Source organism: Euwallacea similis, chromosome 31, assembly GCF_039881205.1.
Source record: "Euwallacea similis isolate ESF13 chromosome 31, ESF131.1, whole genome shotgun sequence".
Classification (NCBI taxonomy): domain Eukaryota; kingdom Metazoa; phylum Arthropoda; class Insecta; order Coleoptera; family Curculionidae; genus Euwallacea; species Euwallacea similis.
The window spans coordinates 127,059-142,584 of record NC_089639.1 but is presented as its reverse complement, the minus strand read 5'-3'; the positions used below and the strand labels follow the sequence as shown (position 1 = coordinate 142,584).

The window sequence follows — 15,526 nt, the reverse complement described above, 5'->3', positions numbered from 1 at the left end:
TCAAGTGTATGAAGAAATTTTGGTTTAAAACGTTTCTTGCCACTTTTTTTTAACATGTTTTATTGACTATCTCGAACAACCTGTATAGCAGAAAAATGAAAATCAGTAAAAGTGAGTTTTAGTTCATTTTATCTGAGAATTTCTCTTCATTTTTATTCTAAAAAAAAGTCCTAATGGCATTTTTTGAAATTTGATCCCATAAAAATGCATGCAGTTGGCCATGACTATAGGTGAAGAGTATCTACTAGACAAATGCGCATTTTGAATACCTAATTTTAAAAAAAACTTTAAAATTGGCCAAGAAATAAAAATTTTACAAGGATGGTAAATTATTAACCCGGACACACTGCATAAATATATAGGGTTCGCCTTTAAGAGTTGACACAATTCATATATGGAAAATTACAAGTTTAATATATTTTTGAAGTTTGTATTTTTGTTTTGTGGAAAAACCTGACATTGCAAAAAAACAAAAAAAAACATTAAACAACATGATTATGTAAAAGTGCGCTGAAATATTTATTGCTTATGCAGTATAAAATAATTTTTTTCGATTTACTCAAAAGGTATTAATTTTTTATGCTTACGATGCATATCGTATTTGTTAATTTATTTCTACTGGTCTAATAGTGTAAAAATAATTGTAGGGTGCTAGTTGAAAAAAAGACCTTTTTTGATTTTAAAAATTTTAAAGTTCTATAATTTTTTTCAAAATATTTTTCTTAATTCTTGAATTGTTTATAAATAGTTGTTAATTTCCAGTAATTTAAAATTTACTTCATTAATTTATGTAAAACAGTTTTGTCAATAATTGAGTTGTAGTAAAACTCTAAAAGTATCGAAAAAGTTGTAAAAATCAAAAACAGTTGAGAATCGGTACTATGTTGTATTATGAAATATATGTTTATTTTCGACAAAAAAAACATTTTTATAAAAAAAACTGCCATGTTCTATTTTTAAAAAATCAAGTAAGGGTCAGTTTCCGGTTTAATCAAAGTCATATCGGGTTGAAAATATTTTTACAATGTCAGGTATTTTTCCACAAAACAAAAATATACACTTCAAAAATACATGAAATTTGTAATTTTCCTTACAAGGATTGTGTCAGGAACCAAAGGAGAACCATGTATAGAAATAATTTTCAATCCACTCACATGAGGTTCAGTGCCATATACATTCTTAGGTATTTAACATGAGATGTGAATATTCTAAACCTTCTCTATCATATTTTATGTTTCTTACGAAATAGCATTGAAACATGATCAGAGCATGTATTACCGATATGCTTTGTCATTCTGCTAACATACGTTATATATGATCTCATATTTAATATCTTATTAATATAAGCTGTTTAGAAGAGACATGTACTTGATTTCAGAACAATTGCCTCTAATTTAAGATTAATTTAGTTTATACTAGCCAAGTCATCACACCATACACTATATTAGGAATGTCAATTTTTATCGAATATAGAAAAAATTTTTTTAATAGTTTTCCAAAATCGATTTTTTTGGGCGGTTAAAAATTAACAACCAAAAATGTGTTCGTATTTCTTTTTGTTGAATGTCAATGAATGTTTTCCTCAATCTCAGTCAAATCGCAAAAAACTCGATTTTAATAGGATAGACTGATGGCTATGCTGACAGACGACTCGATATTTTCATTTGAGATTGAGGTTAGAGTTTTCTCAACCGCGCCTATCTACTGCCACTCTTTCTATTTTCTATTTAATTCTTTCTTCTACTTTTTCCCTACAATTTAGTTATAAACATTAAATATAATTTTTTGCATGTTAATTAATAAGACTTGCTGCCAACTGCTATTTTATTTGATTTCAAATTGTTGGCATGTATGGTGCATGTTGATAATAAAATGCGATTTTCTCAAAAACAGTACCATATATCGATTAAAGCAAGATACACTTTTTTGTAGGAAAGTTATGAAAAAATCAAGCTCTAAAAGAAAATTCTGATTTCGTCAATTCACTAAAAAATAAATAAGTTTAAATGAGAAATGTTGACTTCCCCTGTATAAGGAAGACATATGAAACATCTGTTTTCATATAGAAACAAGCACGACTATGAGTTATTTAAACCGCCCAACTTTCACTGTTACTATAATAATTTTTTTAAGATTGTAACAAAAATACTTTTTTTTAACTTCTTACTTTGAGAGCAAATAACTTGGTAACGAAAATCGCTAGAAATCTTTTTTATACAAAGTATTAGTATTATTTTAGTTTTCTCTATAACTCTTAAAATTTATTACACGACCTTTCCGGACACCCTGTATATGGAAAATGGTTCTGGGTTTAGTTACTATGAGTTAAAATTTTATATTCGGTCCTGCAGAGAAAGTACACAAACTCATGCATTATTTTTAACAGTGTTGCCTCTATGATTTCGTTTTTCTGACAAATCCTCATTTCTTATATTGAGGAAAAGAACTTCCGTTACAAGTTATACATGTTCTAATTTTTATCAGAGTTTAAATTTGTATTTATTATAGGTATCATGCCTATTGGTTATAATAATTTGAAATAGGTTTAATTGCTTTTTTCCATATTTTTAAGCAAATTCATTTTAAAAATCTATCACCCTAAATCAAACCCTTTCTAAATTAAGGATTTTATGAGTAAAAGCTTTTAAACCAATAGGAGAACCAAGGAATATCCGTTATAAAGTATATGAAAACGGTGCTAACTCATTATTTTTTAAATTTTAACAAAAAAAAACATTTAAAAATATGATAATAAAAGAGTTTTCGTTTTTTTATCACAATTTGAAGTATTAAAATGTGGTATGATAATATTCAAAAGAACTTCCTATTTAATGTGTTTGTAAAAATATAGTTGTGGAAAAAATTATTAGGTTATATATTAATTATCGATTAAATAATTAATCTAGGAATGCTACACTTTTTTGAGTCAGTCTGTATATGTTTCTACAATTTAAAAATCTGCGCAGTACTTGTTTTATAATTCTCCTATTTAACGTTTTACTCTCACACTATAACACTAAAAGAGATGTCCACTTTTGACATATTGGCGGGACACCCTGTATATGATATAAGAAAAGCCTAGCACGAGTATGTGTTAGTACAATTGAAAAGTCAATAAACAAGTCTTCCGCAGAAAATGTGTTACATATTAATATGGACACCCTGTATCAACATTAAATAAACTGAGTCTTTTAAACATTATGTACATCAAACAATCACAGTAAATATCAACTTACGAGATATATCTATATGTACACATGCCTATATATATATACTAGGAGATTATTTAAATTTCATATCTAACCAACTGTGAGATTTTACATAAGAGAAATAAAAGATAAAAAGTAGGTCTTAACTTGATTATATGCCGCAAAATGACGTTAAAATTAATTTTTTATAAGGGAGTCAAGTGAGGTTATATTGTTTTATTTACTTTTATCGACATACGTTTTTTTCTTCAACAAACTTCACAGCTGACTAGATATGAAATTTAAATCTCTGTATATATTATATATATTTATTACTGAACTAAAGAAAAACAACTAAATTTAGACAATAACGTAATTACTTCAAACAACAGTGGCTAGATTATTATTCTTAGGTGCATATTTATATTAATAATACGCACTAATTTGGCACACGCTCCTAGTTGAGATGGCTCCCCAAAGTTCACTATTTCAATAAGAAAAAAGTTATCGCTTTTCACGGATGGAACGCAGATCAAACTGCCTTCCCTGTTCTCTTTACTTATAAAAAGTTGTTGATCTATTCAACTGGACTTTAAACTAAAAAATTTGTTTAAAATACAATTACCACGACTAGGAATCGTGTCTTTATGCTAGGTAGGGCGACTGAATATTATACTAATCGTCAAAGTCAATCACGATGTCATACAGTATCGATCTATCCATAAAAATATTTGGTAGGTAGGGTCGACAAATCAAGACAATGTAAATTTTGACTAATTTGACTGGTTTAAGTACAGGGTGGCACTCCATCACATGGAATCGAAAATTGCGACCCGGGAGGATAAACAAAACATACACATGAATAAGAGCAATAAGAAAAAGACTGATATATCAGACTGTTATAAGCCCGCCTGGCAACAATGTAATGACCAACCATACGTCAGAAGTATTAATGGAAGACTACAATTGCTTTTACATAGACTATACACATATATGTACATACAATTACGAGTAGACAGATACTCCTAGAAACCTGCATCGCCATTAATCCCTTTAGTACGCAAGCAACAGCGCTTTGATGAGGCACATGCGCGGGATACATTAATCATAACGTATAAATTTCCTCTTTTTATAGGTAATGGCACAATACTAAATTCATATTGTACTCTATAGTCTAATATGATTTCATATGTCGGCAGTGAAGCATAACAATTATTTTTTTTAACACCCACGACCACAAGTAAAACAATGAAGATTATATGTAACATAACGAAAAATACTGCAGATTTGGGCAACGAAATCGAAAAAGTTTAAGTAAGTATTTCTTTAATTGCCCCTGTGCCAGCACAGTAATGAAAATGTAATGAGCTGAAAAACCACTTTCCAGTACTACAAGACATCAAATAACAGTTAAATTAAATTTGTACTTATGAACGAAAACGGTCAATAGAATATACGTTTTGAGATTCATACATTTCGACCACTAATGATATGTAATTTTTAAAGATATTTTTGGCGAACTATAAGTATCTATTAAAAAAATATGAAGAGCTGATAAAGGGCGAAAATTACTTTGAAATGAACAATGCAATTTCGTATAGTCACCTCTACAGAATGTGCATTCGGCTGAAAAAAACACTGTGCTAATCGAAAATGTATAAATCACAGACACAAAAAATCACAGACAACAATAATATCAACAAAATAAGTTTGCGGGTGTCTCAAAACATAAAGCGATTATATAAAGGCTGCTTATAGCTTATTGAGACGTAAATACAGTGTGCGGTTCTGTACATAAAAATGTAGACCTTATCCTAAGGAGGTTATTGCGGTCTACTAATTCTAGGAACGTCCAACGATTTGAATGATATTAAGTGAGAATGACCCCCTTAAAAGTAAAAAACAATTTAAAAATATATATCTAAAAACTGTACCTGAACATCATGACCTCTCGTACATCGTGACTTTGGGTCATTTATGTGAAAATTGTTGTCAGAATTTTGTTTTATGGTAACTTTAACTCTACTTCTATCGTCTATGGCAAAGCTATGACGATATGGATGATCTGGGATTGCAACTAACGATCTCTTATTAATTACGAACACATGTCTTATGGATGAAATTAGTTCACTACGGGATATTAGTAACACAGAAAGAATATCGTTATTTATAGGTGAACGCATTAACAAAACAAAAACAAAGCATAACAAACCTAAACAAAAATTGCCGTTGCCGCTTCTGCAGGAAGACGAAGTGCTCTTCTCAGTTTCTTCGACTTCAAGTGTGTCTTTGCGATTCTAAAAAATACGACCATTTTAACTATTTGGTAATCAGAAACATAAGCAATTTTTACACGAGAGGGAACTAACACGACCTAACACGCACGAATTCCCAAATGTCCATTCAGTTGCACGCGTATAACCTTTTTACTAAATCGTTTTCTGAGACAGAATTGAAAGAGTCTATCAATTTGTTACGGATGTCAACATTCTGGTGATCTTTTTATGCGCGCAAAGTCTTTTATTTTTATCTAAATATGAATAAGAGTTATAATTATAGTTAATGGTTTCAAATTCTATTTGACCGCGACTGGTTTCGCGTACATGGTAAATACTCTTATGAGTAGAAAACCATCGTACAGTTTCAAAATATAATTCAGTAATGGTTCTGCTTATTACTTAAAAGATAGTATGTAAAATTTCAAGTCAGTTGATTGTTTAAAAATACAAGTCCCAGATTCAATGTTACAGCCACTATTTTGACAACCCCTGTAGATAGAGAGAAAATATTCTTTCAAACGGGATGCATTTAGAGCTGTATGAAGCATAATTTTTCCACACGGGGTGCGTCAAATGTAAGTTACGGGTATACCTTTTATTTTTTCAAATGGAATCCCCTGAATATTTTGTTAATTTTCTGATTTTCGTTTCAATTCTAGACACTTTTTATGTAAGGTACATGTAGTCTAAAAGCAACGAATTACCAATCATAATAATGTTTCAATAAATTTCTGAATTTATTTAGAACTTTATTATAAAAAACATAAAACAAAATTAAGTAAATGGCTATTTACAAATATGCTTCGAAATGTTCTCCGTTATGAATGAGACTTTCCTCCATTCTCTTATTAAATTCCCTTGAGTAGCAACATTAACCATAGCAGGGATAATGTGTACACAAGCTGTTCTTATCCTTGTCTTTAAACCTTCTAAACTCTAAGGTTGGGAAAAATAGGCAGTATTCTTTAGATAGCCTCCCCAGAAATAGTGAAGTGGCATCAAATCTGGGCTACGGGCTGACCACTTAATGGGTAATCCGGTCATTATTAACTTAATTCCGTATGTTGCTTCTAAAAATTCTGTGACCCTCCTAGAATTGTGGGAAGGTACACCTTTATTTAGTTGAAGCAATGATTAAGGCCGCTTTCTCAAGGTAATTTAATAGGAAAACGGAGGAATGAATAAATTCAGAAATTTGTTGAAACATTGTTATAATTGGTGAATCGTTGATAATAAACCATATCTGCCTTATGTGAAGTGTCTAGAATTGAAACGGAAATCGGAAAATTGACAAATATTCAGAAGGTTTTATTTGAAAAAATAAAAAATATACCGGCAACCTGATATATCTGATGCATCAGGTATACCAAAATTATTATGCTTTATATAGCTTTAAATGCATCCTACACCTTTTGTATGAATATTTTCTATCTACAAGGGTTGTCAAATAATGGTTATAATATTGAATCTGGGACACCCTGTATATATAGGGGAGCTATTGTTATAGTTTTTTTATATTTTTATATATATATTTTTTTTTATAGTTAGTTTTTATTACTTTTTTTGTATTATCAAGTCCAGAATCTAATTTAGTCACATAAAAGTAGAAGTTCTTTTTATATAATATAATATAAAAATAGAGAGAATATAAAACTTACTATAGCATTTTTCACTACAAAATAATGTAAATTTCACAAATTCCATATCTCAAGTTGATAGTGACAGATTGACACCAGTTTCTCATTTCCACGAATACTCGTACTTGCTCGATAAATTTTTAAAAAATGCTTGACCGCACGACCGACCAAGACTTAAAGTTCGGATATTTTCAGTGCGGCGGTTTAACTGGTCTAAATTGGCACGGGTTCAATCGTATGCATTATCGCGTGGATAATCCCTTTCGTGTTAAAGCTACTACTACACAATTTTCGTGATTCTAACCTCTGCGCCCCCTTTCCAGTTCGGAGAATTGTCTATTGAATTATCCAGAACATCTTTGTACACCTCTGATATTGAAATTCCACCTTCAGTTTGTTTTGAGTCATAGGCTGGTGGAGTTGCTGTGCCATAAAGGGTTAGATCCCATAGTTTTATGTGAGCTACAAACGTACACAAAAAAATCAGTAGAAATAGCAGGAAAACACGGCGTAGCGTAGACATGCAACAATGTAACATTGTATAGAAAAAATATAAAGAAAAATCTAGAAACAGCAAATGAATCGACGAAACAAAAGAAAGGTATGAAGATTTGAACTATACATATAGTATGATGGACTAGGGTGTCTTAAATCTGAATTTTTATAAGTCACACCAATGTGGCAATAATGAGCAGTTCTATCAAATCAAGCATGTATAAACAATTAACTTTTATATGAATATTGGTCTGACGTCATATTCTCTATAAATTCACAAAAGGTCTATTTTTACATCTGTTGTCTATAAAATAAGTAGCGATGAGATGTGCACTCGAAATAGGTGCAGTAAACATAGATCAAAATCTACCACGAGTTTCAAAAATAATCAAATATTCTAATGTGCGATAATAAACTAAATAAAAGTTGCATAAACAATAAAACTTAAGATCAAATAACTCGTAATAAGCCAATAACTTGGTAAATAGCTACACAAATTTTTATTTTAAATTACCCTTCGTTTCTTTGCTAGTAGAGGACTTTTCGGCATTATTTGGAATAAGCGGCTTAATGTTTTGACTGAAATTAACGTCGCGGCTCTTTTCCTTTAATTTTTGGCTTTTCTTGAAATTTTTCTTTTCGGTGGAATCCCTAGCCGGTATCATAACTGGATATGTGATAGTGACATTTTTAACAAACTTTAAATAATGCTTGACCATATTCTCGTGACTTAACTTCAATTTGTTGTTCGAGACTGCATAGAAGTAAGGTGAGAAGTCGCTAGGCATAGAAGTAGTACTAGATGCAATCAAAGACTTGCTTTTATTTTTTGAAATAACGCTGGAAATTGTGTTGTTAAAAACGTTGGCAACTGAATATTTTCCTTTAGAGACACCCATTTGTCTGGGTTTAGCTTTAGACGAAACTTTAGCAGACTTTGTACTGTGCGCTGGTTGCCGCTGATTTTTAATTTTTTGCAAAATTTTTTGTTTCGACTTAATTTTTTTATTTAATACTCTAGACGACTTATTTTTGTTCGATACTGCTGACTCGTTAGTTATCGATGAGAACGACAAAAATTGTTTCGTCCCATATAATACCAAGGACCAATTCTGTAACGATGCTCTTCCTGAAAATTAATAGCGAAATGTTAGATCCGCTGCCGGAACTAAAGTTATAGGTAAAGATACGACAAAGTAATCCGGTTTTATTCGACAAAAGTATTTATTGTTTGAAAGAAGTTAATTACTTATTGAAAATAATACACTTCATTTTCAAAAAACTTGGTCAACAAAGGAAAAAAGAGTTCTTAAACTTACCCATAAGCCGACCATCATTATGAATTTCGAGCTTCCAAGTTCCCAGCGGTGATTCTCCCCAAGAATGCACTGACATAAAGGGCCAATTGTTAAAACCTGCCCTCGAATTATCATGATCTCGTTTTGCGAGAAGAGTGACTTTCGTGCCCATTGGAGAGGTGAGCTGAATTTTCAAATCTCCCCTCCTCTGGGCATAAATGGTCAGTTTGGCTTGGACATGCTCCAAATTTTCGACCCCTTCACATTCTGTGACTTCTAACGGAACTAACACCGAGCTCTTTGCCGGAATGGGTCTAAAATTGTCAATATTATAATAAGGATATCAGGGTTTAAACCATTCCGAAACCTACTTAGCAGCCTCCGGAGCTGAAACCTCACATTTATGTTGCTCAGGGACCGTAATCCAATTCCTCGCAAGAAGCACCATGGCATACGCATCCATAAGGCCGTAGCCAAAACTGTGAGAAACGTTCCTACCCACTCCATTCACTTGCCAATCACTAGCTGTCAAATGCTGAGGTCTTGCAGTTCGCACTACAATATGTTGCATATCTCTCCAGGTTAAATTCGGATTTGCTTCAAGGGCTAGTGCGCAGATGCCCGCTGCGAGCGGAGCACTTGCACTAGTCCCCGTATGACTGCTGGTGCATGCATGTCTTAAGTCGGTCGTAACTACTTGACGTTCAGTAACCGCCCCGCTGCTGTAAGTCGAGGCAAGAGTCGAGCTACAAGCCTCACTATACCAGGGAACATTTCCATGCTCTGTGGCACTCGAAATCGATAAACTATATATGGAATTAGTGTAGCCATCACAGTTGCAATTGTCGTGATCTCTACCGCCGTTCCCCGAGGCCCATACGAAGATTGAACCCTTACCGTTGCGACCCTGCGCATATTTGCTCAAATAATATCATCTTACTTTTTAACAACAGAAAGTAAACTTGCCTTAGTGACTCCCTCAATAAAGGCCCTAGTGGCCAGCTCTCCAGGACCATCAACGGTTTTCCCATCGTCATCGGGACCCCAAGAGGCACTGTAGATATCAATATGCTGCGGATTTAGACTCAAACTTCTTGCCTCAACCGCATCTGTCACATCACCATCGAGCATGCGTACGCCACCTACTTGTGCTCCATGTGCCACCCCTAATGCACAGATACTGTTGTTACTGGTGGCGGCCACTTCTCCGGCACATCTTGTACCATGTCTGTTTGAATCGATCATGTCATAGCGAGGACTCGGATCCGAATCTTGATTATTGACATCGTAGGACGCCAAGGGATCCTACAAAACGAGGAGCAGGGTATTGGTTGTACTCGGAAAATTCGGTGTGTACTTATGTACCCGATGTTCAGAACCTGGGAAAAAAATTGCAGAACAAAAGTGTATGGATTGTGAATATGTAGAATACGTAACACACTCAGAAAATTCCTCGTTTTAATCGCTCAGAAATTATAGTTTTTGATTGATGTCATTATTTTAAAGGCATTGATTTGAGGAGTAAACTTAATTTAATTTGTTTTGTTTAAAACTTTATTATAAGTGTTGGTGATTACTCTAAGTGGAATTTGTTAGTGTTTTCTCAATAGTAAATTATATAGTAGGTTCGTTTGAAATAAATAATTCAGAAAATTATTCAAATAATTATTATTATGTTCATATATTGAATTGGTACATCAATACATCTCCACCAAACTAAAGAAGCCATTGCCATCCCAGACTTGTGCTGATAATATTATAATTACTTTGGTATTGAGAATAACTAATTCTCACATAAACCGTTAATAATTTGATAATACTGTTTATGTTAAATTTAGTGCATTTTTTAAAATTGACGTCATTTTTAAGTTTATTTGTGATAATTGAACATGTTACAGCTAGAAACATGAAAACTAACTAACGTGTAATTTGGATTTAAATCTATACCTTATAATTTTTTTGAAAAATTATTCGAATTTTTAATATAAGAATCTGTTTATTCCTTCTGATTTAGAGAATTTAATAAAAATCAAAACAGTAAATGTACGGATGAGTTTTTGCCACTAATAATAGGTCTTAAGAGAAGATTATTTTTGAGAATATTAAAAACGCTACAAAAATGAAGTATTTTATGGTTGTGAAGCCTTAATGTGTATATTTCTACATCCGTGAAACTATTTTTATGTTTTTTAAATGTATTATAAATTTATATTTACGAGAGATAATTAAATCCTTTGTGCATGGTTTTGAAGACCTTTTAATTGATTTCGTGCGGTCGACTCCTACTATAACTGTTTGCATTGAACCAATCACAATACCTATGCATGATACGTGAACGATATCTGTCATTAATGAAGATTTCGATTTTTAACATGAGATTTTTCAAACTCGGTCTGAAGTATATAACTAACAAAACCAATTAGAATGACTTTGGACTTAAAAGAAGAAAATGACATTCATTTGGAAATACTTAATAATTTTATTGCTTTTTTTGTTTTTCAACTTCTAATTAACATGTATATTAATGAGACATTAATGATCTCGAGCTTAACACATGGGACTAGTGAATGCAGTCTCTATTATTAATTGTCGTCATTAGGAGATTTTTTGAACTTTTTAAAGAACTTTAAAAATATCCTTAAAAAATCCTAAACATTAGTCTGTAATTTCATACGTAGTTAATGAGAAAATTAGATACAGTTTTAATTTTTTCAATAGTAATAGTGGAATTTGCATGCTACGAGTCATTTATATTCTATGTTCCTATTCAAAAAATAAAAATTATGCTTTTAAATTTCTGGATAATCACTTAACCAATTATAGACTTAGTTAAATTATAAATGATTTGATTCAAGCTTTTTAAACATGCAACATTATAGAGATTCATTTGTTTTGATTTTCAAAATATAAGGAAAAACCTTGTACAAAAACGTAAGTAGATAAAAATATAGATATACGAACAACTATTGCCATCAACAGATTTTCTTTTATGACGGTCTATTATTTAAACCGTTCCTATCACTTTTGGTTAAATTCTCTCAAAAATATCTGAATTAAATTAATAATAAATAAAAAGTAAAGCAGCACACAAAAAAAACATGAAAGGCCCACAATACGGGCAGAGAATGGTGATTGACCCCTTACTCTCGAATTCTACGTAAGTCCACAAGCTAGCTTACCTTTAAAGTGTGGCTTATATTAACAAATTTACACGAAGAAATGCAAATTAAATCACGTTTAGACTTACTCGGCTTGCAAACCTGAGACGAAAATAAGGGTTAATCATTATTAATCGGTTTTTTATCATTCCATTTTTCATGATTCTCGCGAATTTTCTCATAAAATAAGATATAGTACAATTAAAACAAAATAAATATTAATACTTACTAGGTAAATATCTAAATCTATCAAATTAGGAAAAAACTCTGAACAATCACATAGAATTTCAGTAAATTTGCTTCACAGCATGTAAACAAGCCGTTAAGTCAAGTTGGTAATATCATCATTTGCTGCGATTGTTAGGACTTGCGACGTATTGTTTTATCACGGATTAAAAGTTAGTTTAACAAACTGATGTTACGCCCATGGACAACCCCAGCCATTGGGTAATACTGTTGGAATTCCCAGCGCTTAACACCCATCTTCGGCTGAGGGAAGTTATTTTATGATTGGGATTTCCAGCACTATTCTTTGTCGGACTAACATTGCGAATTTAAATTAAAGGTACCGCCAAACGAATACAATGGCTGGGCTCCAATAAAAGCCCAGCGATCGTGCCTCTAAGTGCTACGCTTTAACGTAACAAGGTAGCCTAGAAGCCGCTAATGGGGCCCTATCGGGGGTACGTCTATGGGCGTTACACCTCCGTATCAATACTTAAGGAGGGTGCGAAACTGAAGAAGCTCTCTTTTCTCGCCACTTCATCACGAACTCGTACGCGTTAAAACTCTCGTCAACATTCTTTAAATAACGCATTTCTCGATATTGTATAGTTGTTAATGTTACCAATAAACCTTTGTTAAGTTAAGGTTTAGTTTCTTTTATACGCGAAAACAGTGTCTCTGAGACTGCGAACTCAGGGTGGTCCTTCATAATCGATCAATCCAGTCCACGATCTACGTAGTTCACGGTTATCATATCGAAAGGGGTGAATCGACCCAACCACGTACACGCGCCAAAATTTGGACCTAACAGCGATGTTAACGTTATTTTTGGTAACAAACAATATATCCACGAGGAATTTATCTAGTGTTGATATGTGACCACCTTTATGTCTGTACTTTATAACATATTATTATGGTTGTTTAAAATATATCCAAGTTAGTCAACTGACTGCAAGGAAAACCTTTAATGAAAATGAGACTTGATGGCGCTCTGCGACCAGTCCTGTAATCTAACTTATTTTGATAGTACCATCTAGTTAAATAATAATTGTCAATAGATACTTACATAATTTTTTACTAAATCAGGATGATCTTTTTCAAGACCATCATCCAGTATTGTGACGACGGCGCCTTTTCCTGTGACACCGTCCAACCAAGCTGGTATAACGTTCATGTCGAATCCATCGCCCCGATTCTAAAAGAATTTAGTTTTACAATGCATTTTAAAAAACTATCGTAGAGGCCTTACCAAATACCACATGCTGCCCCATTTAGGGTCAGAATCTTGGAGCCGCATGTCTCTTTTGGAACGTTTCTTGGCCAACTGTTGGGAGGCCCAGAGCACTCGAGTGTCAGCGGCCAACCTGACTTTTTTCTCTGAATTCGGATATAGCGAACGTTTGGCAACGTGATAATGCGAGAAAAAATAATGATCTTCAAATATCTACAAAATAATAATATACAATTACTAAAGGTTAATACAGGATAAGCTTATACATAAGTGTTAAAGATCAGATGAAAATGTAAATGTATATTAATTTAAAAAAAAACAAGGCGAATATAATGAAAGCTTCTAAAAATACGTTTTACCTAAAAAATAATTTGTAATGCATTTCTTTAAGTACCATTTTAATATTTTCTCAGTTCTTCTTATGCAAGAAAGCACTAATCCAACGATTTATATATTTTATAAGTCTTATAGTATTTGCAGTAAAGCTAAAGCTTAAAACTTGATGATCATTAGGTATGGAAACCTACAAAAAAATAAAATTCAAAAAATGATAATTTTTTGAACCCATTAAGAAAAAGCTTTTTTATAGTGCACTTTTCAAAGTTTTATGGAATATTTTCAAAGTCTTTTAATGTTGGTTTATTTTGTCTTGACAGAAATAATGTAAGTGAATTTTAAAAAATGATAAAATTTTAAATTTCCATCACATAATAAAATGGTATCAAAAGTGTAATTTTCGAACGTAGCTGTTTTAAACAATTGACATTTTGCATATTCTAGCAATACAAATTTTTTCCAACTACGTGCAAAATTAAATTACATCCTCATTTTTATTATATTTATTATCGTGTCTAGAATTATGTTATCTTTTTAAACTGAAAATAAAAACTGCGCAAAATAACAATATAAAAATACTTGATAAAGTCCCTAATATCCTCTTACGAATTTTTTAGAAGTATTTACGTCTTTACAGCCTTTGATGTTTCTTGGTAATTCCCACATCGTTTTTAATATAACATTTTTATTATTACATATTATTATTCTCATTGTACCGAAAATGTCTGACATCGAAGATTATAGCCCATAGACGCCAAATATGGTCAAACAAACCACAAGAATGTAAATAACCAGAATAGCGGTACATATTATACAAATTATTAGCTAGATATTGATATAACTAAGAGTTTAGACAAATATATAACAATCTTATTAGTAGAACCAAGTTAATAGGCAGCTACGTTATATTACATATTACGCTACTTGGAATAGTATGTTAGGATAAATGTACAGAGGTTTCATGTTTTAATGTATAAATACATTAATAGTGTTTCCTACTTCGAAAAATAATATCTACTAAATTCGTTGTGCAGAGTTATTGCAAGTGTACGTATACACATAAGTTTAAAATATCCAGAGTGGTCCCCAACTAGTAGGCCAAATTTAATTACTTTTGCAAAAATATTACAATCTGGCTAGGTATATCTTACATGACAGTTGACAATAGTTTTCTATATGATAAATGTCAAAGTTTCAATGTTTTCTAATTTTGTCAAATCACTGACACATTGAAATACAATATTTAATTGAAATTTTGACGTAGAGATATTCATTTAGGTTTACTATACTATATGGAACAAATTATTATTAGAATATATGGTACATATATTTAGAGTATTAGTATAGAACGATTCTTACTATAGGGTCAGTACCCTTTTAGTTTCCCTAAGTGTTTTGTTGTGCACCACTGTTTATTTGTTTTTTAAAAATATAATTTTTTTCAATTTAAAAAATTTTTCGTTTTCTTATAAATATGGAACAAAACACCCAGTTTTTTAACGTTTTTTAGAACTAGGTATTTACTAAATCACAGTATATGTATAGAAATGAAACATTATATCAATAGAAAAATGACATGTAAAATGAAGGGGATGAAAAAGTACTTAAATTTAATAGATAATTCAATTTTTCAGAAAGAAATAGTTAGCATTTGACGCACCACTGGCCTATCCCATGGA

At 31.8% G+C, this 15,526-nt stretch overlaps 1 protein-coding gene across 2 annotated transcripts in view; it reads right to left on the bottom strand.

The window, feature by feature from the left end:
* Positions 1-15,526, bottom strand: part of LOC136417961 (furin-like protease 1) — a 56,842-nt gene that overhangs the window by 7,216 nt on the left and 34,100 nt on the right. The window contains exons 3-10 of one of the 2 annotated variants that reach the window (XM_066403824.1): positions 13,530-13,724; positions 13,347-13,475; positions 9,864-10,202; positions 9,269-9,804; positions 8,919-9,211; positions 8,114-8,728; positions 7,409-7,566; positions 5,401-5,485 (exon numbers count right to left, since the gene is read on the bottom strand). In XM_066403824.1, coding sequence (XP_066259921.1) covers positions 5,401-5,485; positions 7,409-7,566; positions 8,114-8,728; positions 8,919-9,211; positions 9,269-9,804; positions 9,864-10,202; positions 13,347-13,475; positions 13,530-13,724 — 2,350 coding nt within the window. The remainder of the gene's footprint in view (positions 1-5,400; positions 5,486-7,408; positions 7,567-8,113; positions 8,729-8,918; positions 9,212-9,268; positions 9,805-9,863; positions 10,203-13,346; positions 13,476-13,529; positions 13,725-15,526) is intronic. The other variant, XM_066403823.1, reaches the window with a different exon arrangement.